The sequence below is a fragment of the Ranitomeya imitator genome, chromosome 5 (assembly GCF_032444005.1).
Source record: "Ranitomeya imitator isolate aRanImi1 chromosome 5, aRanImi1.pri, whole genome shotgun sequence".
Lineage (NCBI taxonomy): Eukaryota > Metazoa > Chordata > Amphibia > Anura > Dendrobatidae > Ranitomeya > Ranitomeya imitator.
In genome coordinates this window covers 476,439,450-476,466,864 of record NC_091286.1, presented here as the reverse complement: position 1 = coordinate 476,466,864, position 27,415 = coordinate 476,439,450, and the positions used below count along the sequence as shown (strand labels likewise).

The 27,415-nt window shown below is 47.7% G+C and overlaps 1 protein-coding gene across 4 annotated transcripts in view; it reads right to left on the bottom strand.

Annotated features, from left to right (window-relative positions):
• PHC3 (polyhomeotic homolog 3) overlaps window positions 1–25,754 on the bottom strand; it is a 179,695-nt gene extending 153,941 nt beyond the window's left edge. For 2 of the 4 annotated variants that reach the window (XM_069727342.1, XM_069727345.1), the window contains exons 1-2: window positions 25,708–25,754; window positions 22,545–22,680 (exon numbers count right to left, since the gene is read on the bottom strand). In XM_069727342.1, the coding sequence (XP_069583443.1) occupies window positions 22,545–22,658 (114 nt within the window). In that variant the 5' untranslated portion in view covers window positions 22,659–22,680; window positions 25,708–25,754. Of the gene's footprint in view, window positions 1–22,544; window positions 22,681–25,500; window positions 25,556–25,703 lie in introns of those variants that run through there. The other 2 variants (XM_069727343.1, XM_069727344.1) reach the window with 2 other exon arrangements.
• Between the last annotated feature and the right edge of the window lie 1,661 nt (window positions 25,755–27,415).

Here is a 27,415-nt window from a genome sequence, read left to right as displayed (position 1 = left end):
AGGACCAGAATACGTGTGCACATACCAAAACCCTAACCCTAGCCCTAACCCTACCCCTAGCCCTAACCCTACCCCTAACCCTACCCCTAGCCCTAACCCTAACCCTATTCTAACATTAGTGGAAAAAAAAAAAATTCTTTATTTTTTTATTGTCCCTACCTATGGGGGTGACAAAGGGGGGGGGTCATTTATTATCTTTTTTATTTTGATCACTGAGATATAATCTATCTCAGTGATCAAAATGCACTTTGGAATGAATCTGCCGGCCGGCAGATTCGGCGGGCGCACTGCGCATGCGCCCGCCATTTTGGAAGATGGCGGCGCCCAGGGAGAAGACGGACGGGACCCCGGCTGGATCGGTAAGTATGATGGGGTGGGGGGGGACCACGGGGGGGATCGGAGCACGGGGGGGGAATCGGAGCGCGGGAGGGGTGGAACGGAGCACGGGGGGGCTGGAATGGAGCACCGGGGGGGTGGATCGGAGTGCAGGGGGGGTGATTGGAGCACGGGGGGGTGATTGGAGCACGGGGGGAGCGGAGCACTGGACGGAGGGGAGCCGGAGCAGTGTACCGGCCAGATCGGGGGGCTGGGGGGGCGATCGGTGGGGTGGGGTGGGGGCACATTAGTATTTCCAGCCATGGCCGATGATATTTCAGCATCGGCCATGGCTGGATTGTAATATTTCACCAGTTATAATAGGTGAAATATTACAAATCGCTCTGATTGGCAGTTTCACTTTCAACAGCCAATCAGAGCGATCGTAGCCACGAGGGGGTGAAGCCACCCCCCCTGGGCTAAACTACCACTCCCCCTGTCCCTGCAGATCGGGTGAAATGGGAGTTAACCCTTTCACCCGATCTGCAGGGACGCGATCTTTCCATGACGCCACATAGGCGTCATAGGTCGGATTGGCACCGACTTTCATGACGCCTACGTGGCGTCAAAGGTCGGGAAGGGGTTAAAAGGGGGTGTCAGAGCTTGTTACTCTATGTGTAGGCAGACTAGTGTGAAAAGCCCGGCCAACCGCTTTAATGCTGCACAAGGGCTTAGAAGGTAATAGGGGCAGCTGCCGAACAGAACAAAGACGAGAACATGAGCTACAAGAGCAGGATCACAAGGGGTGGCCACAATGTAGCCAAAAACCATGCAAACATGCAAGCCATCACAGTTATCTAATGGTGTGTTTAACATTTACTGGCAACCAATTGTTCATTGGTAATAACCATGTGGCTTTGTATGAGTAATCTTCATCGTGCCTATGTCTTGGCCACCTGTGTTACTACATAAAGTGGATGTTGTATGGCAAGTAAAACCTGAGCTACAATTTCACCTATGTACATCTTATGCTATATACGGTAAATATTACTGCCACGTCACTTAATTCAGACTAGATATATCACATATTATTCAAAAATGATTTACACAAAAAGATCCAGTCATGACTAAGCAGACAAGATGGAAATAAAGTCATTGTAACCTAGAAGTAGACATACCATTAAACTATTTATTATGATACAGTTTTTGGTCACAAAGACTTGAAATTATTTACTATAAAAGCAGGTGATGAGAGCCCAAAAACTACCCCACATTCAAAACAAATAATGTAAAAATGTTCAAATATACTTAGATGTAAAAGAAATAATCGGATGTTTCGAACATACAGTTAAAGTGATAGGCCAGTACTTTTATAACCCCAATTCCAAAAAAAAGTTGTAACGCTGTGTAAAATGTTAAAGTAAGAACACAATGAATTGCAGATTTCTTATACTCCTATTTTATTTACAACAGAACATAGAACACAGAGGAGGAGATGAAAGTTAGACATTTTACATTTCAATTGAAAAAAAAATTAACTCATTTAGAAACTGATGACAGCAACAGATCTAAGAAAAAACTTTACACAGGGTTAATAAAATAGTTACATAGTTATTAAGGTTGAAGGAAGACTTTAAGTCCATCTAGTTCAACCCATAGCCTAACCTAACAAGCCCTAACATGTTGATCCAGAGGAAGGCAAAAAAAAACCATGTGGCAAAGAGTAAGCTCCACATTGGGGAAAAAAATCCTTCCCGACTCCACATACGGCAATCAGACTAATTCTCTGGATCAACGCCCTATCAAGGAATCTAGTGTATATACCCTGTAACATTATACTTTTCCAGAAATGTATCCAGTCCCCTCTTAAATTTAAAGGGAAGGTACCGCGTTTGTAGATCATTAATTAATCAATGTAATGTAGCATAACATGCTGTTATAACCCAGATTTTAATGCATGTAAAACAGATTCCGTGTGTTATATGAGTAGAAAGAAGGAACTGGGGGATGACATCTTGGTTTTGCAGCAGTAGCAGGGCACTATCAGTGTCAGATTACGGCACCCCATGGACATAGGAGATAATAGACCGGCTCGGACCCTATCTGTAACATTGCAGCAGCATTAGCAGTGAGCTGGGCACACCTCTGGGGGCTGCACAACTCACTGCTGTAGGTGTGACTAGCTGCCATTTTATTATAGTCCAGTGCTATCTGCTGAGCTCCACTTACTCTCTATCGCAGGACAGAAGCACTGACTGCTCCTCTGTACTCCAGGCACTGCAGGTTCTGGGCAGACATCCTCTGCTCTCACACGCTGCCCTGTGTGTCTCCGCCTCCCCACTTGCACACAGTCCCAGTGATCTCCGGTAAACTGCACTCTCCCCCTGTGTCGCTCTCCCTCTCTGTGCGGCGTGGGGGGGGGGTCTCTGTGCGGCGTGGGGGGGTCTCTGTGCGGTGTGGGGGGTCTCTGTGCGGCGTGGGGGGGTCTATGTGCGGCATGGGGGGGTCTCTGTGCGGCGTGGGGGGGGTCTCTGTGCGGCGTGGGGGGGGTCTCTGTGCGGCGTGGGGGGGGTCTCTGTGCGGCGTGGGGGGGTCTCTGTGCGGCGTGGGGGGGTCTCTGTGCGGCGTGGGGGGGTCTCTGTGCGGCGTGGGGGGGTCTCTGTGCGGCGTGGGGGGGTCTCTGTGCGGCGTGGGGGGGTCTCTGTGCGGCGTGGGGGGGTCTCTGTGCGGCGTGGGGGGGGTCTCTGTGCGGCGTGGGGGGGGGGGTCTCTGTGCGTGTGTGCAAGCATCGTCCGATGGGACTACAAGTCCCATCGGACGATGCCTGCTACAATGACAGTGATTGACACATTAGCCAATTATGGGACAGTAATAGTCCCATCATCCGGCTAATGTGTTGAATGAAAAAAAAAAAAAATACTCCATACATACTCCATATATACTCCATACATACGTGCTACATACATGCATGCTACATACATGCTACATACATGCTGCATATATATACGAGCTGTCACATATACGAGCTGTGCCTCTGATGCAGTAACTGCTGGTGACAGCAGGTCACAGGGCAGTCACACACAAAATGGCTCTGTCCTGTGATACTGCTCTTCATTCTTACTGTTGGGGCAGTAACTGCTGACATCACCATTTCCCTCCCCTTTTGGGTGGTCTAATATCCCTGGGGCAGAGCTGCTAAATCTTACTATAGCTGCTTAAGGTCTAAAACGGAAAATGCTCCCCCTAGTGGTAAATATGTATATTTGTAGAAAAATATATAATATTTTTCATATAGAAATGTTTGCAAACAGTGCAAACATTGCATTAATACATTTTAATTACTATTTTAAGCTTAATTTCACAAAAAAACAAAATACAAGAAAACTGGTGGTACCTTCCCTTTAAGTAACGAATCACTCATTACAACATCATAGGGCAGAGAGTTCTATAGTCTCACTGCTCTTACAGTAAAGAATCCGCGTCTGTTATTATATATGCTTAAACCTTCTTTCCTCCAGACGTAGAGGATGCCACCTTGTACCTGTCTCAGGTCTATGATTAAAAAGATCATCAGAAAGGTCTTTGTATTGCCCCCTCATATTTATACATTAAAATAAGATCACCCCTTAGTCTTCGTTTTTCCAAACTAAATAACCCCAAGTGTAATAACCTATCTTGGTATTGCAGACCCCCCAGTCCTCTAATAACCTTGGTCGCTCTTCTCTGCACCCGCTCTAGTTCAGCTATGTCTTTCTTATACACCGGAGACCAGAACTGTGCACAGTATTCTAAGTGTAGTCGAACTAGTGACTTGTATAGAGGTAAAATTATGTTCTCCTCATGAGCATCTATGCCTCTTTTAATGCATCCCATTATTTTATTTGCCTTAGTAGCAGCTGCCTGACACTGGCCACTTAATATGAGTTTGTCATCCCCCCATACACCCAGGTCTTTTTCTTTGACGGTTTTGCCCAGAGTTTTAGAATTAAGCACATAGTTATACATCTTATTACTTCTACCCAAGTGCATGACCTTACATTTATCCCCATTAAAGCTCATTTCCCATTTATCAGCCCAAGCTTCTAGTTTACATAAATCATCCTGTAATATAAAATTGTCCTCCCCTGTATTGATTACCATGCAGAGTTTAGTATCATCTGCAAATATTGAAATTCTACTCTGAATGCCCCCTACAAAATAATAAATATGTTAAAAAGAAGAGGGCCCAATACTGACCCCTGTGGTACCCCACTGCTAATCGCGACCCAGTCCGTGTGTGCTCCATTAATAACCACCCTTTGTTTCCTATCCCTGAGCCAGCTCTCAACCCACTAACACATATTTTCCCCTATCCCCATTATTCTCATTTTATGTATCAACCTTTTGTGCGGCACCGTATCAAAAGCTTTTGAAAAGTCCATATACACTACATCTACTGGGTTCCCTTGGTCCAGTCCGGAACTTACCTCTTCACAGCAGCTGATCAAATTAGTCTGACATGAACGGTCCCTAGTAAACCCGTGCTGATACTGGGTCATGAGGTTATTCCTCTTCAGATACTCCAGTATAGCATCCCTTAGAATGCCCTCCAGGATTTTACCCACAGTAGAGGTTAAGCTTACTGGCCTATAATTACCGAGTTCAGTTTTGTCCCCTTTTTGAATATTGGCACCACATTTGCTATACGCCAGTCCTGTGGCACAGACCCTGTTATTATGGAGCCTTTAAAGATTATCTTTAAAGATTAAAAATAATGGTCTATCAATCACTGTAATTAATTCCTGCAATAGTCGGGGGTGTATCCCATCCGGGCCCAGAGATTTGTCAATTTTAGTGATTTTTAGACACCACCGCACTTCCTGCTGGGTTAAGCAGGTGACACTTAATGTGGAATTTTTGTTATCACTGATCATATTGTCTGCCATGGGATTTTCTTTTGTAAATACTGATGAAAAAAAGTAATTTAGCATATTGGCTTTTTCTTCATCCTCATCCACCATTTCACCCAGACTATTTTTAAGGGGGCCAACACTATCATTTTTTAGTTTCTTACTATTTATGTAGTTAAAGAATATTTTGGGATTACCGTATATACTCGAGTATAAGCCGAGATTTTCAGCCCATTTTTTTGGGCTGAAAGTCCCCCTCTCGGCTTATACTCGAGTCATATCCTGGGAGGTCGGCAGGGGAAGTGGAGTGTTGGCTGTGTAATTATACTTACCTACTCCCGGCGCGGTCCCTGCAGTCCCTGGCTTCCCCAGCGCTGCAGATTCTTCCTGTACTGAGTGGTCACATGGCACCGCTCATTACAGAAATGAATATGCGGCTCCACCTCCCATAGGGGTGGAGCCGCATATTCATTGCTGTAAATGAGCGGTAACTGTGACAGCTCAATACAGGAAGATACAGCGCCGGGGAAGCCAGGGACTACAGGGACCGCACCAGGAGTAGGTAAGTATACGGGGAAGGGAGCGCTGCGCGATATTTACCTGCTCCTCGCTCCTATGCGGCTCCGTCTCTAGCATCCTCTGGCAGTGACGCTCAGGTTAGAGGGCGCGGTGACGTAGTCAGTGCGCGCCCTCTTCTGAGCGTCAGTGCTGGAGACGGAGCCGCACGAGGAGCAGGTAAATATTGAAAGCGCCGGCGTCCTGAGCGAAGAGAGGTGAGTATGTGATTTTTTTTTCTTATTGCAGCAGCAGCAGCATTATATATGGCACAGCTTTCTATGGAGCATCTATGGGGCAATAATCAATGGTGCAGAGCATTATATATGGCACAGCTTTCTATGGAGCATCTATGGGGCCATAATGAACGGTGCAGAGCATTCTATATGGGGCACAGCTTTCTATGGAGCATCTATGGGGCCATAATGAACGGTGCAGAGCATTCTATATGGGGCACAGCTTTCTATGGAGCAATAATGAACGGTGCAGAGCATTCTATATGGGGCACAGCTTTCTATGGAGCATCCATGGGGCCATAATCAACGGTGCAGAGCATTATATATGGCACAGCTTTCTATGGAGCATCTATGGGGCCATAATCAACGGTGCAGAGCATTATATATGGCACAGCTTTCTATGGAGCATCTATGGGGCCATAATGAACGGTGCAGAGCATTATATATGGCACAGCTTTCTATGGAGCATCTATGGGGCCATAATGACCGGTGCAGAGCATTCTATGTGGGGCACAGCTTTCTATGGAGCATCTATGGGGCCATAATGAACGGTGCAGAACATTCTATGTGGGGCACAGCTTTCTATGGAGCATCTATGGGGCCATAATGAACGGTGCAGAGCATTAAATGTGGCACAGCTTTATATGGAGCATCTATGGGGCAACAATGAACGATATGGAGAATTATATGTGGCACAGCTTTATATGGAGCATCTTATGGGCAATAATGGACGGTATGGAGCATCTATTTTTATTTTTGAAATTCACCGGTAGCTGCTGCATTTCCTACCCTAGGCTTAAACTCGAGTCAATACGTTTTCCCAGTTTTTTTGTGGCAAAATTAGGGGGGTCGGCTTATACTCGAGTATATACGGTATTTTTACTCTCTCTGGCAATGAGTCTCTCTGTCTCAATCTTTGCTGCCTTGATTTGCTTTTTACAGACTTTATTTAATTTTCTGTATTTATTTAATGCCTCATCACTACCTACTTCCTTTAATTCTCTAAATGCTTTCTTTTTGTCACTTATTGCGCACCTTACAGCTCTATTTAGCCATATTGGTTTCCTCCTATTTCTGGTATGTTTATTCCCATACGGTATATACTGTGCACAGGTCCTATCCAGGATGCTAATAAACGTCTCCCATTTTCTTTGTGTATTTTTATGTCTCAGGATATCGTCCCAGTTAATTGCACCAAGATCATCTCCTATCCGTTGGAAGTTTGCCATCCTGAAGTTTAGTGTCCGTGTAACCCCTCTACTACACATCTTATTAAAGGATACATGAAAACTTATTATTTTGTGATCACTATTCCCCAAGTAACCTCCAACCCTTATATTTGCTATGCGGTCTGGCCTGTTGGTTAATATTAGGTCTAGCAGTGCCCCCCTTCTTGTTGGGTCCTGAACCAGTTGTAAAAGGTAATTGTCTCTAATAGTTGTCAAAAACCGATTACCTTTGCTGGAACTGCAGGTTTCTGTTCCCCAATCTATTTCAGGGTTGTTGAAGTCCCCCATAATAATGACTTCTCCTTGAGTCGCAGCTTCATCTATTTGCTTTACGAGGTTATTCTCCGTTGCTTCCATTATTTTTGGAGATTTATAACAACCCCCTACCAGTAATTTATTATTTTTTCCCCTCCCCTTATCTCCAGCCACAGGGACTCTACATTTTCATTAAATTCACATATTATCACGCCGAATGGGTTTTAAAAACTATTTTACATATAGACACACCCCTCCCCCTCACTTATCTGTACGGTCATTTCTGAAAAGGCTATAGCCCTGCAAGTTAACAGCCCAGTCATGGCTCTCATCCAGCCACGTTTCCGATATCCCCACCATGTCATAATTATGCTCCAACAACATTAATTCTAATTCGTCCATTTTGTTGGCGAGGCTTCTAGCATTAGTATACATGCACTTGATGTTCCTCTCTGTACCTCTATTCTTTCTTAAATTATTAACTGTTCTAACCCCACCCCCCCATGCCACCGCCACCCCCAACTTCCTTATTTGTGCCCAGGTCTCTATCTGCACTATCTTCCCCTCCTATAAAATGAATACCCTCCCCCCAAATCCCTAGTTTAAACACTCCTCCAACCTTCTAGCCATTTTTCCCCCAGCACAGCTGCACCTTCCCCATTGAGATGCAGCCTGTCCCTAGCGGAGAGCCTGTAGCCAACTGAGAAGTCGGCCCAGTTCTGCAGGAACCCAAACCCCTCCTTCCTACACCAATTCTTGAGCCACTTATTAACCTCCCTAATCTCCCGTTGCCTCTCTGGCGGTGCACGTGGTACAGGCAGTATTTCGGAAAATACCACGTTGGAGGTCCATGCTTTCAGCTTGCAGCCTAATTCCCTGAAATCATCTTTAAGGACCTTCCACCTACCTCTAACTTTGTTATTTGTGCCAATGTGCACCATGACCGCTGGATCCTCACCAGCCCCTTCCAGTAATCTGTCCACCCGATCAGCGATGTGTCGGACTCGAGCGCCAGGTAGGCAGGACACCGTTCGACGATCCCAGTCTTTGTGACAGATTGCCCTATCTGTTCCCCTAATAATTGAGTCGCCCCCTACCAGCACCTGTCTGGCCTGCCCTGTTCTCCTATTTCCCTCCTTACTGGAGCAGTCACTCCTCCGGCTTTCAGAGGACATGCCTAGCTGCAGCAGTGCTACCCCTGTACAGGCACCCCCCTCATCTGCCAACTTAGCAAACTTATTGGGGTGTGCCAGATCAGGACTAGCCTCCCTGGCACTCTTCCCTCTACCACGCTTCCTAACTGTCACCCAGCTTGCTACTTCACTGTCCTGCGGCTCCATCCTACCATCCCCCCCCCATCTATCCCATTGCGCATCTGCTCAGTGAGCAGAAGACTCCTCTCCATATTGTCTATGGATCTCAGTGTTGCCAGCTGCACATTTAGATCCAGAATCTGGGCTTCCAAATGCTCAATGTGCTCACATCTCGCACAGCAGTATGCACCCTCGACCGGCTGATCAAGGACTGCATGCATGTGGCAAGATGTGCACTGGATGGCATTAACAATAGTGGAGCACATTTCCTAATGGGGATTGCAACAGACAGTCACACTACCGTAGAATACGGGAGAATGCTATGCGAGAAAACATCACATAGCACTCAGTCGAGTGTTAATTTATGGGGCAGCTCACATCATCATTTATTTTCTCAGGCGTATTCGACGTGCGTGTAAAATCGCAGTATGCTGTGATTGTCACCGAGACTCGGCCAAGACTCGCCAATGCAAGCCTTTGGGTGCGAGAAAAAAATTGCACAGCACTCGAACCATGCGAATACTGTCCAATTTTTACGCACCGATGTCATTTGAAAAGCCAGCAACTCATTTGCCAAGAACAGGAAAATCACACTGACAGGTTTGAATAGGATAGAATCTATAATATAACGCTGGGAGCGTCACTCTGTCCGAAGCCTCTATAGACTGCGCAAGCGCAAGCGCCGGCGCAGTCTGGGCCTCACAGAGCGACGCTCCCGGGAGATCGCGGTGTGCGTTCACACTGAACGCACACCGCGATCTCCACCGCAGAAGCAGGGACCGCCAGGAGGGTGAGTATCGGCCTATATTCACCTGTCCCCGTTCCATCGCTGAGCGGCGCCATCTTCCCGGTCTTCGGCCTGTGACCTTCAGTTCAGAGGGCGCGATGACGCGCTTAATGCGCGCCGGCGCCGCCCTCTGACTGAACAGTCACAGCCAGGAGACCGGGAAGATGGCGGCGCTCAGCGATGGAACGCCGGACAGGTGAGTATAGTAAGTGCTGCGGGGGCCTGACCTGACCCCCACAGCGCGACGGTTTCCCCGCCTGCTCAGGCCCCCCAGCACTCGGCGCCGAGCGGGTCAGAGGCAGTATGGGGACGCAGGATGGAGCAGCAGATAAGGATGGGGACGCAGGATGGAGCAGCACATAAGGATGGGGACACAGGATGGAGCAGCACATAAGGATGGGGACGCAGGATGCAGCAGCACATAAGGATGGGGACGCAGGATGGAGCAGCACATAAGGATGGGGACGCAGGATGGAGCAGCACATAAGGATGGGGACGCAGGATGGAGCAGCACATAAGGATGGGGACGCAGGATGGAGCAGCACATAAGGATGGGGACGCAGGATGGAGCAGCACATAACAGGATGGGGACGCAGGATGGAGCAGCACATAAGGATGGGGACGCAGGATGGGAGCAGCACATAAGGATGGGGACGCAGGATGGAGCAGCACATAACAGGATGGGGACGCAGGATGGAGCAGCACATAAGGATGGGGACGCAGGATGGGAGCAGCACATAAGGATAGGGACGCAGGATGGAGCAGCACATAAGGATGGGGACGCAGGATGGAGCAGCACATAAGGATGGGGACGCAGGATGCAGCATGAACATAAGGATGGGGACGCAGGATGCAGCATGAACATAAGGATGGGGACGCAGGATGCAGCATGAACATAAGGATGGGGACGCAGGATGCAGCATGAACATAAGGATGGGGACGCAGGATGCAGCATGAACATAAGGATGGGGACGCAGGATGGGAGCAGCACATAAGGATGGGGACGCAGGATGCAGCAGCACATAAGGATGGGGACGCAGGATGCAGCATGAACATAAGGATGGGGACGCAGGATGGGAGCAGCACATAAGGATGGGGACGCAGGATGCAGCAGCACATAAGGATGGGGACGCAGGATGGAGCAGCACATAAGGATGGGGACGCAGGATGGAGCAGCACATAAGGATGGGGACGCAGGATGCAGCATGAACATAAGGATGGGGACGCAGGATGCAGCATGAACATAAGGATGGGGATGCAGGATGCAGCATGAACATAAGGATGGGGACGCAGGATGCAGCAGCACATAAGGATGGGGACGCAGGATGCAGCAGTACATAAGGATGGGGACGCAGGATGCAGCAGCACATAAGGATGGGGACGCAGGATGGAGCAGCACATAAGGATGGGGACGCAGGATGCAGCAGCACATAAGGATGGGGACGCAGGATGCAGCATGAACATAAGGATGGGGACGCAGGATGCAGCAGCACATAAGGATGGGGACGCAGGATGCAGCAGCACATAAGGATGGGGACACAGGATGCAGCAGCACATAAGGATGGGGACGCAGGATGCAGCAGCACATAAGGATGGGGACGCAGGATGCAGCAGCACATAAGGATGGGGACGCAAGATGGAGCAGCACATAAGGATGGGGACGCAGGATGGAGCAGCACATAAGGATGGGGACGCAGGATGCAGCAGCACATAAGGATGGGGACGCAGGATGCAGCAGCACATAAGGATGGGGACGCAGAATGCAGCAGCACATAAGGATGGGGACGCAGGATGGAGCAGCGCATGACAGGATGGGGACGCATGATGGAGCAGCGCATGACAGGATGGGGACGCAGGATGGAGCAGCACATGACAGGATGGGGACGCAGGATGGGAGCAGCGCATCACAGGATGGGAGCAGCGCATGACGGGATGGGGACGCAGGATGGGAGCAGCGCATGACAGGATGGGGACGCAGGATGGAGCAGCGCATGACAGGATGGGGACGCAGGATGGAGCAGCACATGACAGGATGGGGACGCAGGATGGAGCAGCGCATGACAGGATGGGGACGCAGGATGGAGCAGCACATACCAGGATGGAGACAATATACCAATATAAATGCTCGCCACCCGGGCGTAGAACGGGTTCAATAGCTAGTAGATATATACACACAGAATACATAGATATATAGATGTCAGTGACACATATATATATACACAGCTCAAAAAAATAACGGGCACACTTAAACAATGGAATATAATTTCAAGTAAATCAAACTTCTGTGAAATCAACCTGTCCACTTAGGAAGTAAGACTGTTTGACAATCAATTTCACATGCTGTTGTGCAAATGGAAAAGACAGCAGATAGAAATTATTGGCAATTATCAAGACACACTCAATAAAGGAGTGGTTCTGGAGGTGGGGACAACAGCCCACATCTCAGTACCAATGCTTTCTGGCTGATGTATTGGTCACTTTTGAATGTTGGTTGTGCTTTCACACTCGTGGTAGCATGAGACAGACTCTACAACCCACACAAGTGGCTCAGGTAGTGCAGCTCATCCAGAATGGCACATCATTGCGATCTGTGGCAAGAAGGTTTGCTTTGTCTATCAGCGTAGTGTCCAGAGGCTGGAGGTGCTACCAGGAGACAGGCCAGTACACCAGGAGACATGGAGGGGCCGTAAGAGGGCAACAACCCAGCAGCAGGACCGCTACCTCAGCCTTTGTGCAAGGAGGAACAGGAGGAGCACTGCCAGAGCCCTGCAAAATGACCTCCAGGAGGCCACAAATGTGCATGTGTCTGCACAAATGGTTAGAAACCGACTCCATGAGAATGGTCAGAGTGCCCGAAGTCCACAGATGGGGGTTCTGCACACAGCCTAACACCATGCAGGATGCTTGGCATTTGCCACAGAACACCATGATTGGCAAATTCGCCACTGGCACCCTGTGCTCTTCACAGATGAAAGAAGGTTCACACTGAGTACATGTGACAGACGTGAGAGAGTCTGGAGATACTGTGGAGAGCGACCTGCTGCCTGCAACATACTTTGGCAGTGGGTCAGTAATGGTGTGGGGTGGCATTTCTTTGGAGGGCCGCACAGCCATCTGTATGCTAACCAAAGGTATCTAGACTGCCATTAGGTACCGGGATGAGATCCTCAGACCCCTTGTGAGACCATATGCAGGTTCAGTGGACCCTGGGTTCCTTCTGACATGATAATGCTAGACCTCATGTGGCTGAAGTGTGTCAGCAGTTCCTGTATGATGAAGGCAATGATGCTATTGACTGGCCTGCCCATTCCCCAAACCTGAATCCAATCGAGCACATCTGGGAGACCATATCTCATTCCATCCACCAATGCCACGTTGCACCACAGACTGGCCAAGAGTTCACTGATGTTTTAAACCAGGTCTTGAAGGAGATCCCTCAGGAGAAATCCGCGGTCTCTTCAGGAGCATGCCCAGGTGTTGCAGGGAGGTCATACAGGCACGTTGAGGTCACACACACTACTGAGCATCATTTCCTTGTCTCGAGGCATTTCTACTGAAGCTGGGTCAGCCTATAATTTTATTTTCCACTTTGATTTTGAGTATCATTCCAAATCCAGACCTCCATGGGATACTAATTTTGATTTGCATTGATCCTTTTTATGTTTTATTATTCTCAACGCATTACACTATGCAATGAGTAAAGAATTGCAACTGGAATATTTAATTCAGTGACATGTAGGATGTGGTATTTTAGTGTTCCCTTTATTTTTTTGAGCAGTGTATATATGTATATATATTACACTAGATGGTGGCCCGATTCTAACGCATCGGGTATTCTAGAATATGTATGTATGTATGTATATAGCAGCCACGTAGTATATAGCACAGCCAACGTAGTATATAGGAGTACTATGTGGCCTGTGGTATATACCATGTGGCTGCTATATACATACATATTGTAGAATACCCGATGCGTTAATATAGGCCACGCAGTAAATAACACAGCCCACGTAGTATATAACACAGGCAACACAGTATATAGCAGCCACGCAGTATATAACAAAGCCGACGTAGTATGTAACACTGGCCACGTAATATATAACACAGCCCACGTAATATACTAGCACAGCCCACATAGTATCTAACAGTGGCCACGTAGTATATAGCACGTAGTATAGAACACAGCCACGTAGTATAGAACACTGCCCACGTAGTATATAGCAGCCATGAAATATATAGCGCAGCCCACGTAGTATATAACACTGGCCACGTAATATATAGCACAGCCCACGCAGTATAGAACACGGCCCACATAGTATCTAACACTGGCCAGGTAGTATATAGCAGCCAAGCGGTATCTAACACAGCCCACGAAGTATTTAGCAGTGTGGGCACCATATCCCTGTTAAAAAAAATAATTAAAAGAAAAAATAGTTATATACTCACCCGGCGGGATCCAGCATAGAGCCAGCGAACCTCTGGCGATATGCGCGGTTGCCGCCATCTTGCGTTCCCAGGATGCATTGCGAAATTACCCAGATCACTTAGCGGTAAGTCTTCTGGGTAATTTCGCAATGCATCTCTGGGACCGGAAGCTGGCGGGAGCGCATCGTCGGACTACGGAAGGTGAGAATAGCAGGTTTTTTATTTTTTTTATTATTTTTAACATTAGATCTTTTTACTATTGATGTTGCATAGGCAGCATCAATAGTAAAAACTTGGTCACACAGGGTTAATAGTGGCGGTAACGGAGTGAGTTACCCGCGGCATAACGCAGTCCGTTACCGCTGGCATTAACCCTGTGTGAGCGGTGACTGGAGGGGAGTATGGAGCGGGCGCCGGGCACTGACTGCGGGGAGTATGGAGCGGGCACTGACTGCGGAGAGTATGGAACGGGCATTGACTGCGGAGAGTATGTATGGAGCGGGCGCCGGGCACTGACTGCAGGGGAGTAGGGAGGGACTAATCGGACTGTGGCCGTCGCTGATTGGTCGCGGCAGCCATGACAGGCAATAGACAATTCTATAGTAGATAGAAAGATAGAATAAAAGTTGGCAATTCATCTGCCGTGCACTGTAAAATCACAGCAGGAGCCAAAAGGATAGAAGAGATGAATTACACACAGTAAATACATATACAATAGGTAGATATACAGATGTCTGTGACAAATACAATTAGTACAGTGTGTGTGCAGCTTATAGTACATGTTTTTAATTAATAAAAGATAATTTTTCTGGTTAAAACTGACGTGAGCTCCCGTGTAATGTTCGTAACCAGCAGAGGGAAAGCCGACCGCTGAGGGACGATGTTTATAGCCTGAGAAGGGGGTAATACCCATGGAGCTTCCCAGGCTATTAATATCAGCTCACAATTGTATACTTAGCCTTTACTTGTTATTAAAGGGAACCTGTCACCCTGAAAATCGCGGGTGAGGTAAGCCCACCGGCAACAGGGGCTTATCTGCAGCATTCTGTAATGCTGTAGATAAGCCCCCGATGTTACCTGAAAAGGAGAAAAAGACGTTAGATTATACTCACCCAGGGGCGGTCCCGCTGCTGGTCAGGTCGGATGGGTGTCTCCGGTCCGCTGCGGCGCCTCCCATCTTCATTACAAGACGTCCTCTTCTGATCTTCAGCCACGGCTCCGGCGCAGGCGTACTTTGCTCTGCCCTGTTGAGGGCAGACAAAGTACTGCAGTGCGCAGGCGCCGGGCCTCTGACCTTTCCGGCGCCGGCGCACTACAGTACTATCCTCTGCCCTCAACAGGGAAGAGCAAAGTACGCCTGCGCCAGAGCCGTGGCTGAAGATCAGAAGATGACGTCTTGTAATGAAGATGGGAGGCGCCGCAGCGGACCGGAGACACCCATCCGACCTGACCAGCAGCGGGACCGCCCCTGGGTGAGTATAATCTAACGTCTTTTTCTCCTTTTTCAGGTAACATCGGGGGCTTATCTACAGCATTACAGAATGCTGCAGATAAGCCCCTGATGCCGGTGGGCTTACCTCACCCGCGATTTTTGGGGTGACAGGTTCCCTTTAATATAGGGGACCCAAAAAAATTATGTAGGGTCCTCCATAATTAATAACCAGCAAAGGCTAAGCAGACAGCTGCGGGCTGATATTAATAGCCTAGGAAGGAGCCATGAATACTGCCCCCCAGGCTGAAAACATCAGCTCTCAGCCGCCCCAGAAAAGATGCACCAATTCTGGCACTTAGCCTCGCTCTTCCCACTTGCCCTGTAGCAGTGGCAAGGGGGGGGGCTGATTTCACCTTTGTATTGTCAGATGACATCAAGCCCGAGGTTAGTGATGGAGAAGCGCCAATAGGAACCCCATACTAACCCCATAGTCCCATTGTATGAAAACACAGACACCCAGAATAAAGTCCATTAATTGAAAGAATGACACAGACTATTTTAATAAATCTTAATTAAACCATACTTATGACCTCGACGTCCTTGTCATCTACAAAAGAGTTAAAAATAAAAAACAACAATATTCCTCATTTTTCCACATGACACGGTCTAGCTCTGCTACATCTAGATGGCAGGTTGCATGATGCGACCATACAGCAGAAAGACTGAGCAGCGTGTGCTCAATGTCTCCCTGTGAACTCCTACTCCCTGTCTGGCGGCACCACAAGCGTGAGAAAGTTCTCCTGCTCGTGGTGCTGTCAAAAAGGTCCTGGGAGTTCACAGCCAATGAACTCACGTCACGTTTCTGACGTCAGCGCAATCACAGTGGTAAAATTTTTCAACGGCGCTGACCTCCATAGTGTAAATGACAGAGAATTGCTCTATGTAAAAGCTCATGTTAAAATCGCATTGCAATCGGATAGCAATCGCACTACATTCGGATGTAAATCGGATGCTAGGTGTGAAAAATCAGATTGTGCTCCCATGAAACTTGCATTACACTCGTGTGACTCTCGGCAGGGAGACTCGGACAGATTTTTCATAGTTAAGTGTGACTCTGGCGAAAGAGGCAGCCGCTCTTAGAAGCAAAGATGGTCAGAGGTTCTCCAAGCTTTGAATAGCTGTACCTAAACATTGTGGAACAATCTTCATAATAAAGTTTCTCAATGTAAGGGCTCTTTCACAGGTCAGTGTGTCGGTACGTGTGGTGAGTTTTCACGGAGACACTTACATACGTAGACCCAGTCAAGTGAATGGGTCTGTGCGCATGTGTTTCCACGGACATGGGCAAAAGACTCTGACATGTCCGTTTTTTAACAGCAGCAAGGGCCGCAAAACATCCAGCACACGTGCACACTCAAGGGACACGGATGACATCCGTTGTGTCATCAGTGTGACATGTACCAGCACCTGGAAAGCAGTATTACAGTTAGCGCTGCTCCCTAGCACTGGGAGCTGAGGATTGCTCACCTCATTCTCCCCTGCTTGTAATCAGCGCAAACAAGGGAGAATGTTGAGCATTATATTCAACTGATAACTCCCATGAGCCTACACCTGCTACTGCTAATAACAGTGAGAGCAGGCGGCGTCTGACTGGAGTATTCATCAGCCACCGCCTGTGCTATAAATAAATACATTTAACCCCTTTCTGCCATTGGACGTACTATTCCGTCCATGTGGGGTGGGCCTTACTTCCCAAGGACGGAATAATAAGTCCAGCGCGATCAGCCGCGCTCAAGGGGAAGCGTGGCCGATCACGGCCGGGTGTCAGCTGACTATCGCAGCTGACATCCGGCACTATGAGCCACGAGCGGTCACGGACCGCCCCCGGCACATTAACCTCCGGCACACTGCGATCAAACATGATCGCAGTGTTCCGGCGGTATAGGGAAGCATCGCGCAGGAAGGGGGCTCCCTGCGGGCTTCCCTGAGACCCTGTGATCGCGTTGCTCCGAGAGTCTCCTACCTTCCTTCCTGCAGCAGGCCCGGATCCAAAATGGCCGCGGGGCTGCATCCGGGTCCTGCAGGGAGGTGGATTACAAGCGCCTGCTCAGAGCAGGCACCTGTAAACCTGGAGCTGTGCACGTCAGATCGCTGATCAGACACAGTGCACAGCAAAGTATCAGATCAGCGATCTGTCACTTTACTGTGATGTCGCCCCCCCCCCCCCCCCCCCCCCGGGGCAAAGTAAAAAAGAACAACAACAAAAAAAAATTGCATGTGTAAAAAAAAAATTCCTAAATAAATAATAAAAAAAAAATTGTTCCAATAAATACATTCCTTTATCTAAATAAAAAAGACAAAACAATAAAAGTACATATATTTAGTATCACGCGTCCGTAACGACCCGACCCATAAAACTGTCCCACTAATTAACCCCTTCAGTGAACACCGTATAAAAAAATAAATAAAAAAAAACGAGGCAAAAAACGCTTTATTATCATACCGTCGAACAAAAAGTGGAATAACACGCGATCAAAAAGACGGATATAAATAATTATGGTACCGCTGAAAACGTCATCTTGTTCCACAAAAAACGAGCCGCCATACAGCATCATCAGCGAAAAAATAAAAAAGTTATAGTCCTTATAATAAAGCGATGCAAAAATAATTATTTTTTCTATAAAATAGTTTTATCGTATAAAAGCGCCAAAACATAAAAAAAATTATATAAATGAGGTATTGCTGTAATCGTACTGACCCGAAGAATAAAACTGCTTTATCCATTTTACCAAACGCAGAACGGTATAAACGCCCCCCTTCCCCCAAAAGAAATTCATGAATAGCTGGTTTTTGGTCATTCTGCCTTACAAAAATCGGAATAAAAAGCGATGAAAAAATGTCACATGCCCGAAAATGTTACCAGTAAAAACGTCAACTTGTCCCGCAAAAAACAAGACCTCACATGACTATGTGGACCAAAATATGGAAAAATTATAGTTCTCAAAATGTGGTAACGCAAAAAATATTTTTTTGCAATAAAAAGCGTCTTTTAGTGTGTGACGGCTGCCAATCATAAAAATCCGCTAGAAAACCCGCTAGAAATAGTAAATCAAGCCCCCCTTCATCACCCCCTTAGTTAGGGAAAAATTAAAAAAAAATTATTTATTTCCATTTTCCCGCTAGGGTTAGGGCTAGGGTTGGGGCTAGGGTTAGGGCTACAGTTAGGGTTGGACCTAAAGTTAGGGTTAGGATTACATTTACGGTTGGGAATAGGGTTGGGATTAGGGTTAGGGATGTGTCAGGGTTAGGGGTGTGGTTAGGGTTACCATTGAGATTAGGGTTAGGGGTGTGTTTGGATTAGGGTTTCAGTTATAATTGGGGGGTTTCCACTGTTTAGGCACATCAGGGGCTCTCCAAACGCGACATGGCGTCCGATCTCAATTCCAGCCAATTCTGCATTGAAAAAGCAAAACAGTGCTCCTTCCCTTCCGAGCTCTCCCGTGCGCCCAAACAGGAGTTTACCGCAACATATGGGGTATCAGCGTACTCAGGACACATTGGACAACAACTTTTGGGGCCCAATTTCTCCTGTTACCCTTGGGAAAATACAAAACTGGGGGCTAAAAAATAAGTTTTGGGGGAATAAAAAAGAATTTTTATCTTCACGGCTCTGCGTTATAATCTGTAGTGAAACACTTGGGGGTTCAAAGCTCTCACAACACATCTAGATGAGTTCCTTAGGGGGTCTACTTTCCAAAATGGTGTCACTTGTGGGGGGTTTCAATGTTTAGGCACATCAGTGGCTCTCCAAACACAACATGGCATCCCATCTCAATTCCACTCAATTTTGCATTGAAAAGTCAAATGGCACTCCTTCCCTTCCGAGCTCTGCCATGCGCCCAAACAATGGTTTACATCCACATATGAGGTATCAGCGTACTCGGGATAAAAAGTACAACAACTTTTGAGGTCCAATTTCTTCTCTCACCCTTGGGAAAATAAAAAATTGGGGGCGAAAAGATCATTTTTGTGAAACAATATGATTTTTTATTTTTACGGCTCTGCATTATAAACTTCTGTGAAGCACTTGGTGGGTCAAAGTGCTCACCACACATCCAGATGTGTGAAACCGGCCTAAGCGCGAGTTAAATACCGCTGTTAAAGAGATTGAAAGAGGCATTGATCTAGTTAACACCTGCAAGACACTCGTCCGATTGTTCAGGAACAACATCGTATCCACCTTTTTTTTTTTTTAAGGCATGAGCCCTAATGCAGAGAATAGTAGCTGATTTGCAGTACAGTGCACATCGTGTGGTTCGATGATGTTCTGTTTTGCACTGTTTATATTGGTTCAACTGCTGAATAACCATACTTATATATATATATATATATATATATATATATATATATATATACTAGATGGTGGCCCGATTTTAACGCATCGGGTATTCTAGAATATGTATTTATGTACGGTATGTATATAGCAGCCACATAGTATATAGCACAGGCCACATATTTTATAGGAGCCATGTAGTATATAACAAATACTACGTGGCCTGTGCTATATACTATGTGGCTGCTATATACATACATATTATTATTATTATTATTATTTATTGTTATAGCGCCATTTATTCCATGGCGCTTTACACGTGAGGAGGGGTATACATAATAAAAACAAGTACAATAATCTTAAACAATACAAGTCATAACTGGTACAGGAGGAATGAGGACCCTGCCCGCGAAGGCTCACAATCTACAAGGGATGGGTGAGAATACAGTAGGTGAGGGTAGAGCTGGTCATGCAGCGGTTTGGTCGATCGGTGGTTACTGCAGGTTGTAGGCTTGTCGGAAGAGGTGGGTCTTCAGGTTCTTTTTGAAGGTTTCGATGGTAGGCGAGAGTCTGATGTGTTGTGGTAGAGGGTTCCAGAGTAGGGGTGATACGCGAGAGAAATCTTGTATACGATTGTGAGAAGAGGAGATAAGAGGGGAGTAGAGATGGAGATCTTGTGAGCATCGGAGGTTGCGGGTAGGTAAGTACCGGGAGACGAGGTCACAGATGTATGGAGGACACAGGTTGTGGATGGCTTTGTACGTCATGGTTAGGGTTTTGTAGTGGAGTCTCTGGGCAATGGGGAGCCAGTGAAGGGATTGACAGAGGGGAGAGGCCAGGGAATAGCGGGGGGATAGGTGGATTAGTCGGGCAACAGAGTTTAGAATAGATTGGAGGGGTGCGAGAGTGTTAGAGGGGAGGCCACAGAGCAGGAGGTTGCAGTAGTCAAGGCGAGAGATGATGAGGGCATGGACTAGGGTTTTTGCAGATTCATGGTTGAGGAATGAACGGATTTGTGAAATATTTTTGAGTTGAAAGCGGCAGGAAGTGGAAAGGGCTTGGATATGTGGTTTGAAGGAGAGATCAGCGTCAAGGATTACCCCGAGGCAGCGAGCTTGTGGGACTGGGGAGAGTGGGCAGCCATTTACTGTAATGGATAGGTTCGTTGGGGGGGTCGCGTGAGATGGGGGAAAGATGATGAATTCTGTTTTGTCCATGTTAAGTTTTAGAAATCTAGCGGAGAAGAAGGATGAAATAGCATATTCTACATATTGTAGAATACCCGATGCGTTAATACAGGCCACACAATATATAACAGTAGCCACACCGTATATAACACAGCCACGTACTATATAACACAGCCCACACAGTATATAGCAGCCATGCAGTATATAAGACAGGCGACGTAGTATATAACACAGGCCACGCAGTATATAACACTGGCCATGTAATATATAGCACAGCCCATGCAGTAAAAAGCAGCCACGTAGTATTTAACACTGCCCACGCAGTATATAAGAGCCACGTAGTATATAACACTGCCCACGCAGTATATAACAGTGACCACGTAATATATAGCACAGCCCACGCAGTATATAACATTGCCCACAGTGTATATCACACAGTCCACGCAGTATATAACATTGCCCACTGAGTATATCACACAGCCCACATAGTATATAACACTGCCTATGTAGTATATAGCAGCCACGTGGTATCTAACACAGCCCACATAGTATACAGTAGTGTGGGCACCATATCCCTGTTAATAAAATTATTAAAATAAAAAATAGTTATATACTCACCCCCTAGGATCCACCGAAGCTCCGGCGATACGCGCAGCTGCCGCCATCTTCCGTTCCCAGAATGCATTGCGAAATTACCCAGATGACTTAGGGGTCTCGCGAGACCGCTAAGTCTTCTGGGTAATTTCGCAATGCCTCGCCGGGAATGGAAGATGGTGGCCGGCGTGTGCGGCTCGGTGGACTACGGAGGGTGAGAATAGCAGGTTTTTTTGTATTATTTTTAACATTACATTTTTTTCCTATTGATGCCGCATAGGCAGCATCAATAGTAAAAAGTTGGGGACACACAGGGCTAATAGCAACGGCTACGGAGTGCATTACCCGCGGCATAACGCGGTCTGTTACCGCCGGCATTAACCCTGTGTGAGCGGTGACTGGAGGGCAGTATGCGGGCGCCGGGCACTAACTGCGGGGAGTAAGGAGCGGCCATTTTCTTCCAGACTGTGCCCTGCGCAGGCGTGTACTATGGAGGACAGAGAATGAACTTCAATCCAATATTGCAGCCAGCATGCAGCCAGCGGGTAAGGAAAGGGTGAATCAAAAACCCCAAAACCCCGCCTCCATGGCTGAAGATTGTTCCCTCCAAATTCAGGTGACAGTGTCCCTTTAAACGCGACCCCGAAAAAGACATTGCGTTAGCGCAATCCGCTAGCACTTAGCGATAAAACGGATTGCCCTAACGCAATCTGAGCCTAGCCTTAGACAATTATATAGTAGAGCTTGCAATTTCTATGGCCTCTTTTCTGGCTCTGGGGTTCCTGATCACTGCTGTAGCTGAGAATAAGTTGAGAAAACCGCTAACAAGCAGGAGGGAGCTTCCAAAATCATCACAAGTGCTGTAAAGGCTACATATAATTTTATTATCATAAACAGGCACGAATGATTGAACATAAAAGAACGTTCACTACTTTGTGTAGCACAAGAGAGGGCAGCCTTTCTGAGGTATTATCTAGCATTCATTTCCACATACCTGCACAGCATGGCGGTCCGAGCTGTACACTGAGATAGGGGGGGGATGAGAAGCAGAAGTGGTGGTCGTAGTTGGAGATGGTGATGATGTAGTTACGGTATGCTCACCCTCCATGGTTCCTGGTTAATATTCGATTCTGTTTAAAAAAACAAATTCTGATTGTGGCTCAAAAAAAATAAAAAAAATTATATATATATATATATATATATATATTTACACACTCATATACATTATATGTCATTAATGTATTTAGATGCATAGCTTGAAGAATATTTACTTTCACAGTAATTTGGGAAAATACAAAAATTGTCATCCTATAAATGAGCTACGCTCTATCAGCCATCATTCCATCACAATACTAGTTCTGATACCAGAGATATCTATGAAAAAAGAACTCCGCAGCCTGGTCTCTTGTAATGAAGTAATGAGGGCATGAGCTCTTGGTGAAACATCGCCAACTACACGTACGAAACCCTGTGATAAGAGCCACAGAGAGATATACACTGAAATGAAAATACAGGGGAACAAGCAGCTTCCTTCATTATATTATAGGTATAATACAATTCACATCCCAAATCCAAAATTACTGATCGCAGCTATGGAGGTACAAGGAAAGAAAGCCTGGTCACAGCGTATTTACATACAGTGACCAGACACATATATAAAGCTCTATCTGGACATACCACCCACAGACCACTCGTCAACAGCTCCCACCACTATTATATGTGCACTAGGATTACAGCTTCTGATGTGGATAACACAGAACTGGACTATCAGAACCACTACATCAATTTATTTGTATAGGGGAATAGGAGGCATAGTTACTGTATATGGGGATAGGAGGCATAGTTACTGTATATGGGGATAGGCGGATTAGTTACTGTATATGGGGATAGGAGGCTTAGCTTACTGTATATGGGAAGAGGAGGCATAGTTACTGTATATGGGGATAGGAGGAATAGTTACTGTATATGGGGATAGGAGGCATAGTTACTGTATGCAGAGAAGAGCGACCAAGGTTATTAGAGGACTGGGGGGTCTGCAATATCAAGATAGGTTATTACACTTGGGGCTATTTAATTTGGAAAAACGAAGACTAAGGGGTGATCTTATTTTAATGTATAAATATATGAGGGGACAGTACAAAGACCTTTCTGATGATCTTTTTAATCATAGACCTGAAACAGGGACAAGGGGGCATCCTCTGCGTTTGGAGGAAAAAAGGTTTAAGCATAATAACAGACGTGGATTCTTTACTGTAAGAGCAGTGAGACTATGGAACTCTCTGCCGTATGATGTTGTAATGAGTGATTCATTACTTAAATTTAAGAGGGGACTGGATACCTTTCTGGAAAAGTATAATGTTACAGGGTATATACACTAGATTCCTTGATAGGGCGTTGATCCAGGGAACTAGTCTGATTGCCGTATGTGGAGTCGGGAAGGAATTTTTTTCCCCAAGGTGGAGCTTACTCTTTGCCACATGGGTTTTTTTTGCCTTCCTCTGGATCAACATGTTAGGGCAAGTTAGGTTAGGCTATGGGTTGAACTAGATGGACTTATAGTCTTCCTTAATAACTATGTAACTATGTAATATGCGGATAGGAGGCATAATTACTGTATATGGGGATAGGAGGCATAATTACCGTATATGGGGACAGGAGGCATAGTTACCGTATATGGGGATAGGAGGCTTAGTTACTGCATATCGGGATAGGAGGCATAGTTATTGTATATCAGGATAGGAGGCACAGTTACCGTATATGGGGATAGGAGGCACAGTTACCGTATATCGGGATAGGAGGCACGGTTAACGTATATGGGGATAGGAGGCATAGTTACTGTATATCGGGATAGGAGGCACGGTTACCGTATATGGGGATAGGAGGCACAGTTACTGTATATGGGGATAGGAGGCTTAGTTACTCTATATCGGGATAGGAGGCATAGCTACTGTATATGGGGATAGGAGGCATAGTTACTGTATATCGGGATAGGAGGCACGGTTACCGTATATGGGGATAGGAGGCTTAGTTACCGTATATGGGGATAGGAGGCATAGTTACTGTATATCGGGATAGGAGGCACGGTTACCGTATATGGGGATAGGAGGCTTAGTTACCGTATATGGGGATAGGAGGCATAGTTACTGCATATCGGGATAGGAGGCACAGTTACCGTATATGGGGATAGGAGGCACAGTTACCGTATATCGGGATAGGAGGCACGGTTAACGTATATGGGGATAGGAGGCATAGTTACTGTATATCGGGATAGGAGGCACAGTTACTGTATATGGGGATAGGAGGCTTAGTTACTCTATATCGGGATAGGAGGCATAGCTACTGTATATGGGGATAGGAGGCATAGTTACTGTATATCGGGATAGGAGGCACGGTTACCGTATATGGGGATAGGAGGCTTAGTTACCGTATATGGGGATAGGAGGCACAGTTACCGTATATGGGGATAGGAGGCATAGTTACTGCATATCGGGATAGGAGGCACAGTTACTGTATATGGGGATAGGAGGCTTAGTTACTGCATATCGGGATAGGAGGCATATCTACTGTATATCGGGATAGGAGGCATAGTTACTGTATATCAGGATAGGAGGCTTAGTTACTGGATATCAGGATAGGAGGCATAGTTACTGCATATCGGGATAGGAGGCATATCTACTGTATATCGGGATAGGAGGCATAGTTACTGTATATCAGGATAGGAGGCATAGTTACTGTATATTGGGATAGGAGGCATAGTTACTGTATATCGGGATATATGCCCTCACTACTATATATCAGCACAGAGGGCCATTACTACATGTGGTGATAGAGGGCACCCGGACATTATATGGGGCTGCAGGACCCCAGCACTGTGTATGACAACATGCCCCCAGACTCCCCGATCACATCTGCATATTCTGCTGGCTGTGCGGCTCCTGCTGTGTCCTTACATCCCCCAGGGCTGCTGTCACCTGTCCCTATGGCAGCCTTCACCACAGAGGACGTGTCTCCCCTCCCAGCGCTGGACGTCTCTGCCTCTTTACATTGCGCTTCCCCTCCCCGCTCAGTACGGTGGTGTACGACTTCCTCGGGTTATCAGCTCCCACTCCCGCCCACCAGCATCTCCATTCCCCCAGTGGACGCTCACACTCACTTACTCACTGAGGTGCCGCCATTTTCTATCCTCGTCACTAGGTGTCGCTGCGCATGCGTCGAGCCGCCGTGTGACTCTCAGCTGGTGCGGGCATTAACCCTACAAGTCTGCTGGGTGATTATCAGCAGGCACGGCTCTCCTCAAGCGGGCACGGCTCTCCTCAGCAGGCACGGCTCTCTTCAGCAGGCAGCTCTCTCTCAGCAGGCAGCTCTCTCTCAGCAGGCAGCTCTCTCTCAGCAGGCACGGCTCTCCTCAGCAGGCACGGCTCTCCTCAGCGGGCAGCTCTCTCCTCAGCAGGCACGGCTCTCCTCAGCAGGCACCTCTCTCCTCAGCGGGCAGCTCTCTCCTCAGCAGGCACGGCTCTCCTCAGCAGGCACGGCTCTCTTCAGCAGGCAGCTCTCTCCTCAGCAGGCAGCTCTCTCTCAGCAGGCACGGCTCTCCTCAGCGGGCACCTCTCTCCTCAGCAGGCACGGCTCTCCTCAGCAGGCACGGCTCTCCTCAGCAGGCACCTCTCTCCTCAGCAGGCACCGCTCTCCTCAGCAGGCACCTCTCTCCTCAGCAGGCACGGCTCTCCTCAGCAGGCACAGCTCTCTTCAGCAGGCAGCTCTCTCTCAGCAGGCAGCTCTCTCCTCAGCAGGCAGCTCTCTCCTCAGCAGGCACAGCTCTCCTCAGCAGGCACGGCTCTCCTCAGCAGGCACGGCTCTCCTCAGCAGGCACATCTCTCCTCAGCAGGCACCGCTCTCCTCAGCAGGCACCTCTCTCCTCAGCAGGCACGGCTCTCCTCAGCGGGCACGGCTCTCCTCAGCATGCACGGCTCTCCTCAGCGGGCACGGCTCTCCTCAGCGGGCACATCTCTCCTCAGCAGGCACCGCTCTCCTCAGCAGGCACCGCTCTCCTCAGCGGGCACGGCTCTCCTCAGCGGGCACGGCTCTCCTCAGCGGGCAGCTCTCTCCTCAGCGGGCACGGCTCTCCTCAGCGGGCAGCTCTCTCCTCAGCGGGCACGGCTCTCCTCAGCGGGCAGCGCTCTCCTCAGCAGGCACGGCTCTCCTCAGCAGGCAGCTCTCTCAGCAGGCACGGCTCTCCTCAGCAGGCACCGCTCTTCTCAGCAGGCACCTCTCTCCTCAGCAGGCACCGCTCTCCTCAGCAGGCACGACTCTCAGCAGGCATGGCTTTCCTCAGCAGGTACGGCTCTCCTCAGCAGGCACCTCTCTCCTCAGCAGGCACCTCTCTCCTCAGCAGGTGCAGCGCCCCAGGGTCCTGGTCGTTGCAGTAATATCATTCTCCTCTGGGGGGGGAGTGATGTTACGTTTGGAGGCAACAAAGGAGATCTCTTTACCAGGTAACACAAACATACAACAAATTTATACTCCAGTCCACCAGGGGAGCTATGCTCCTATTTATTAGGACACGCTTCACAATTAGGTAAAACTGGTGGTCTGGAGAGAAAGTTAGGAGATGCTAGCTGAGCTTTGCTCAGGCAGTTGCTGGCTGAGCTTCGGCTCAGGTAGTTGGTTCCTGACGGGTGAGATCCTGACAGAGGCCTAGAAAGAAGGCCACGGAGCTGTGCTTGCCCCACGTGCAGCTGCCTCCAGAAAGAGACATGAACAGAGAACTGTATTGTAGAGAGGGTGAAGAAGTCATAGGAAACCAGAAGGAGTTCTGCCCTACACAGGCTGCCTCCTTCTGAGGTGCAGGTACCCAGTAGCTGGCAC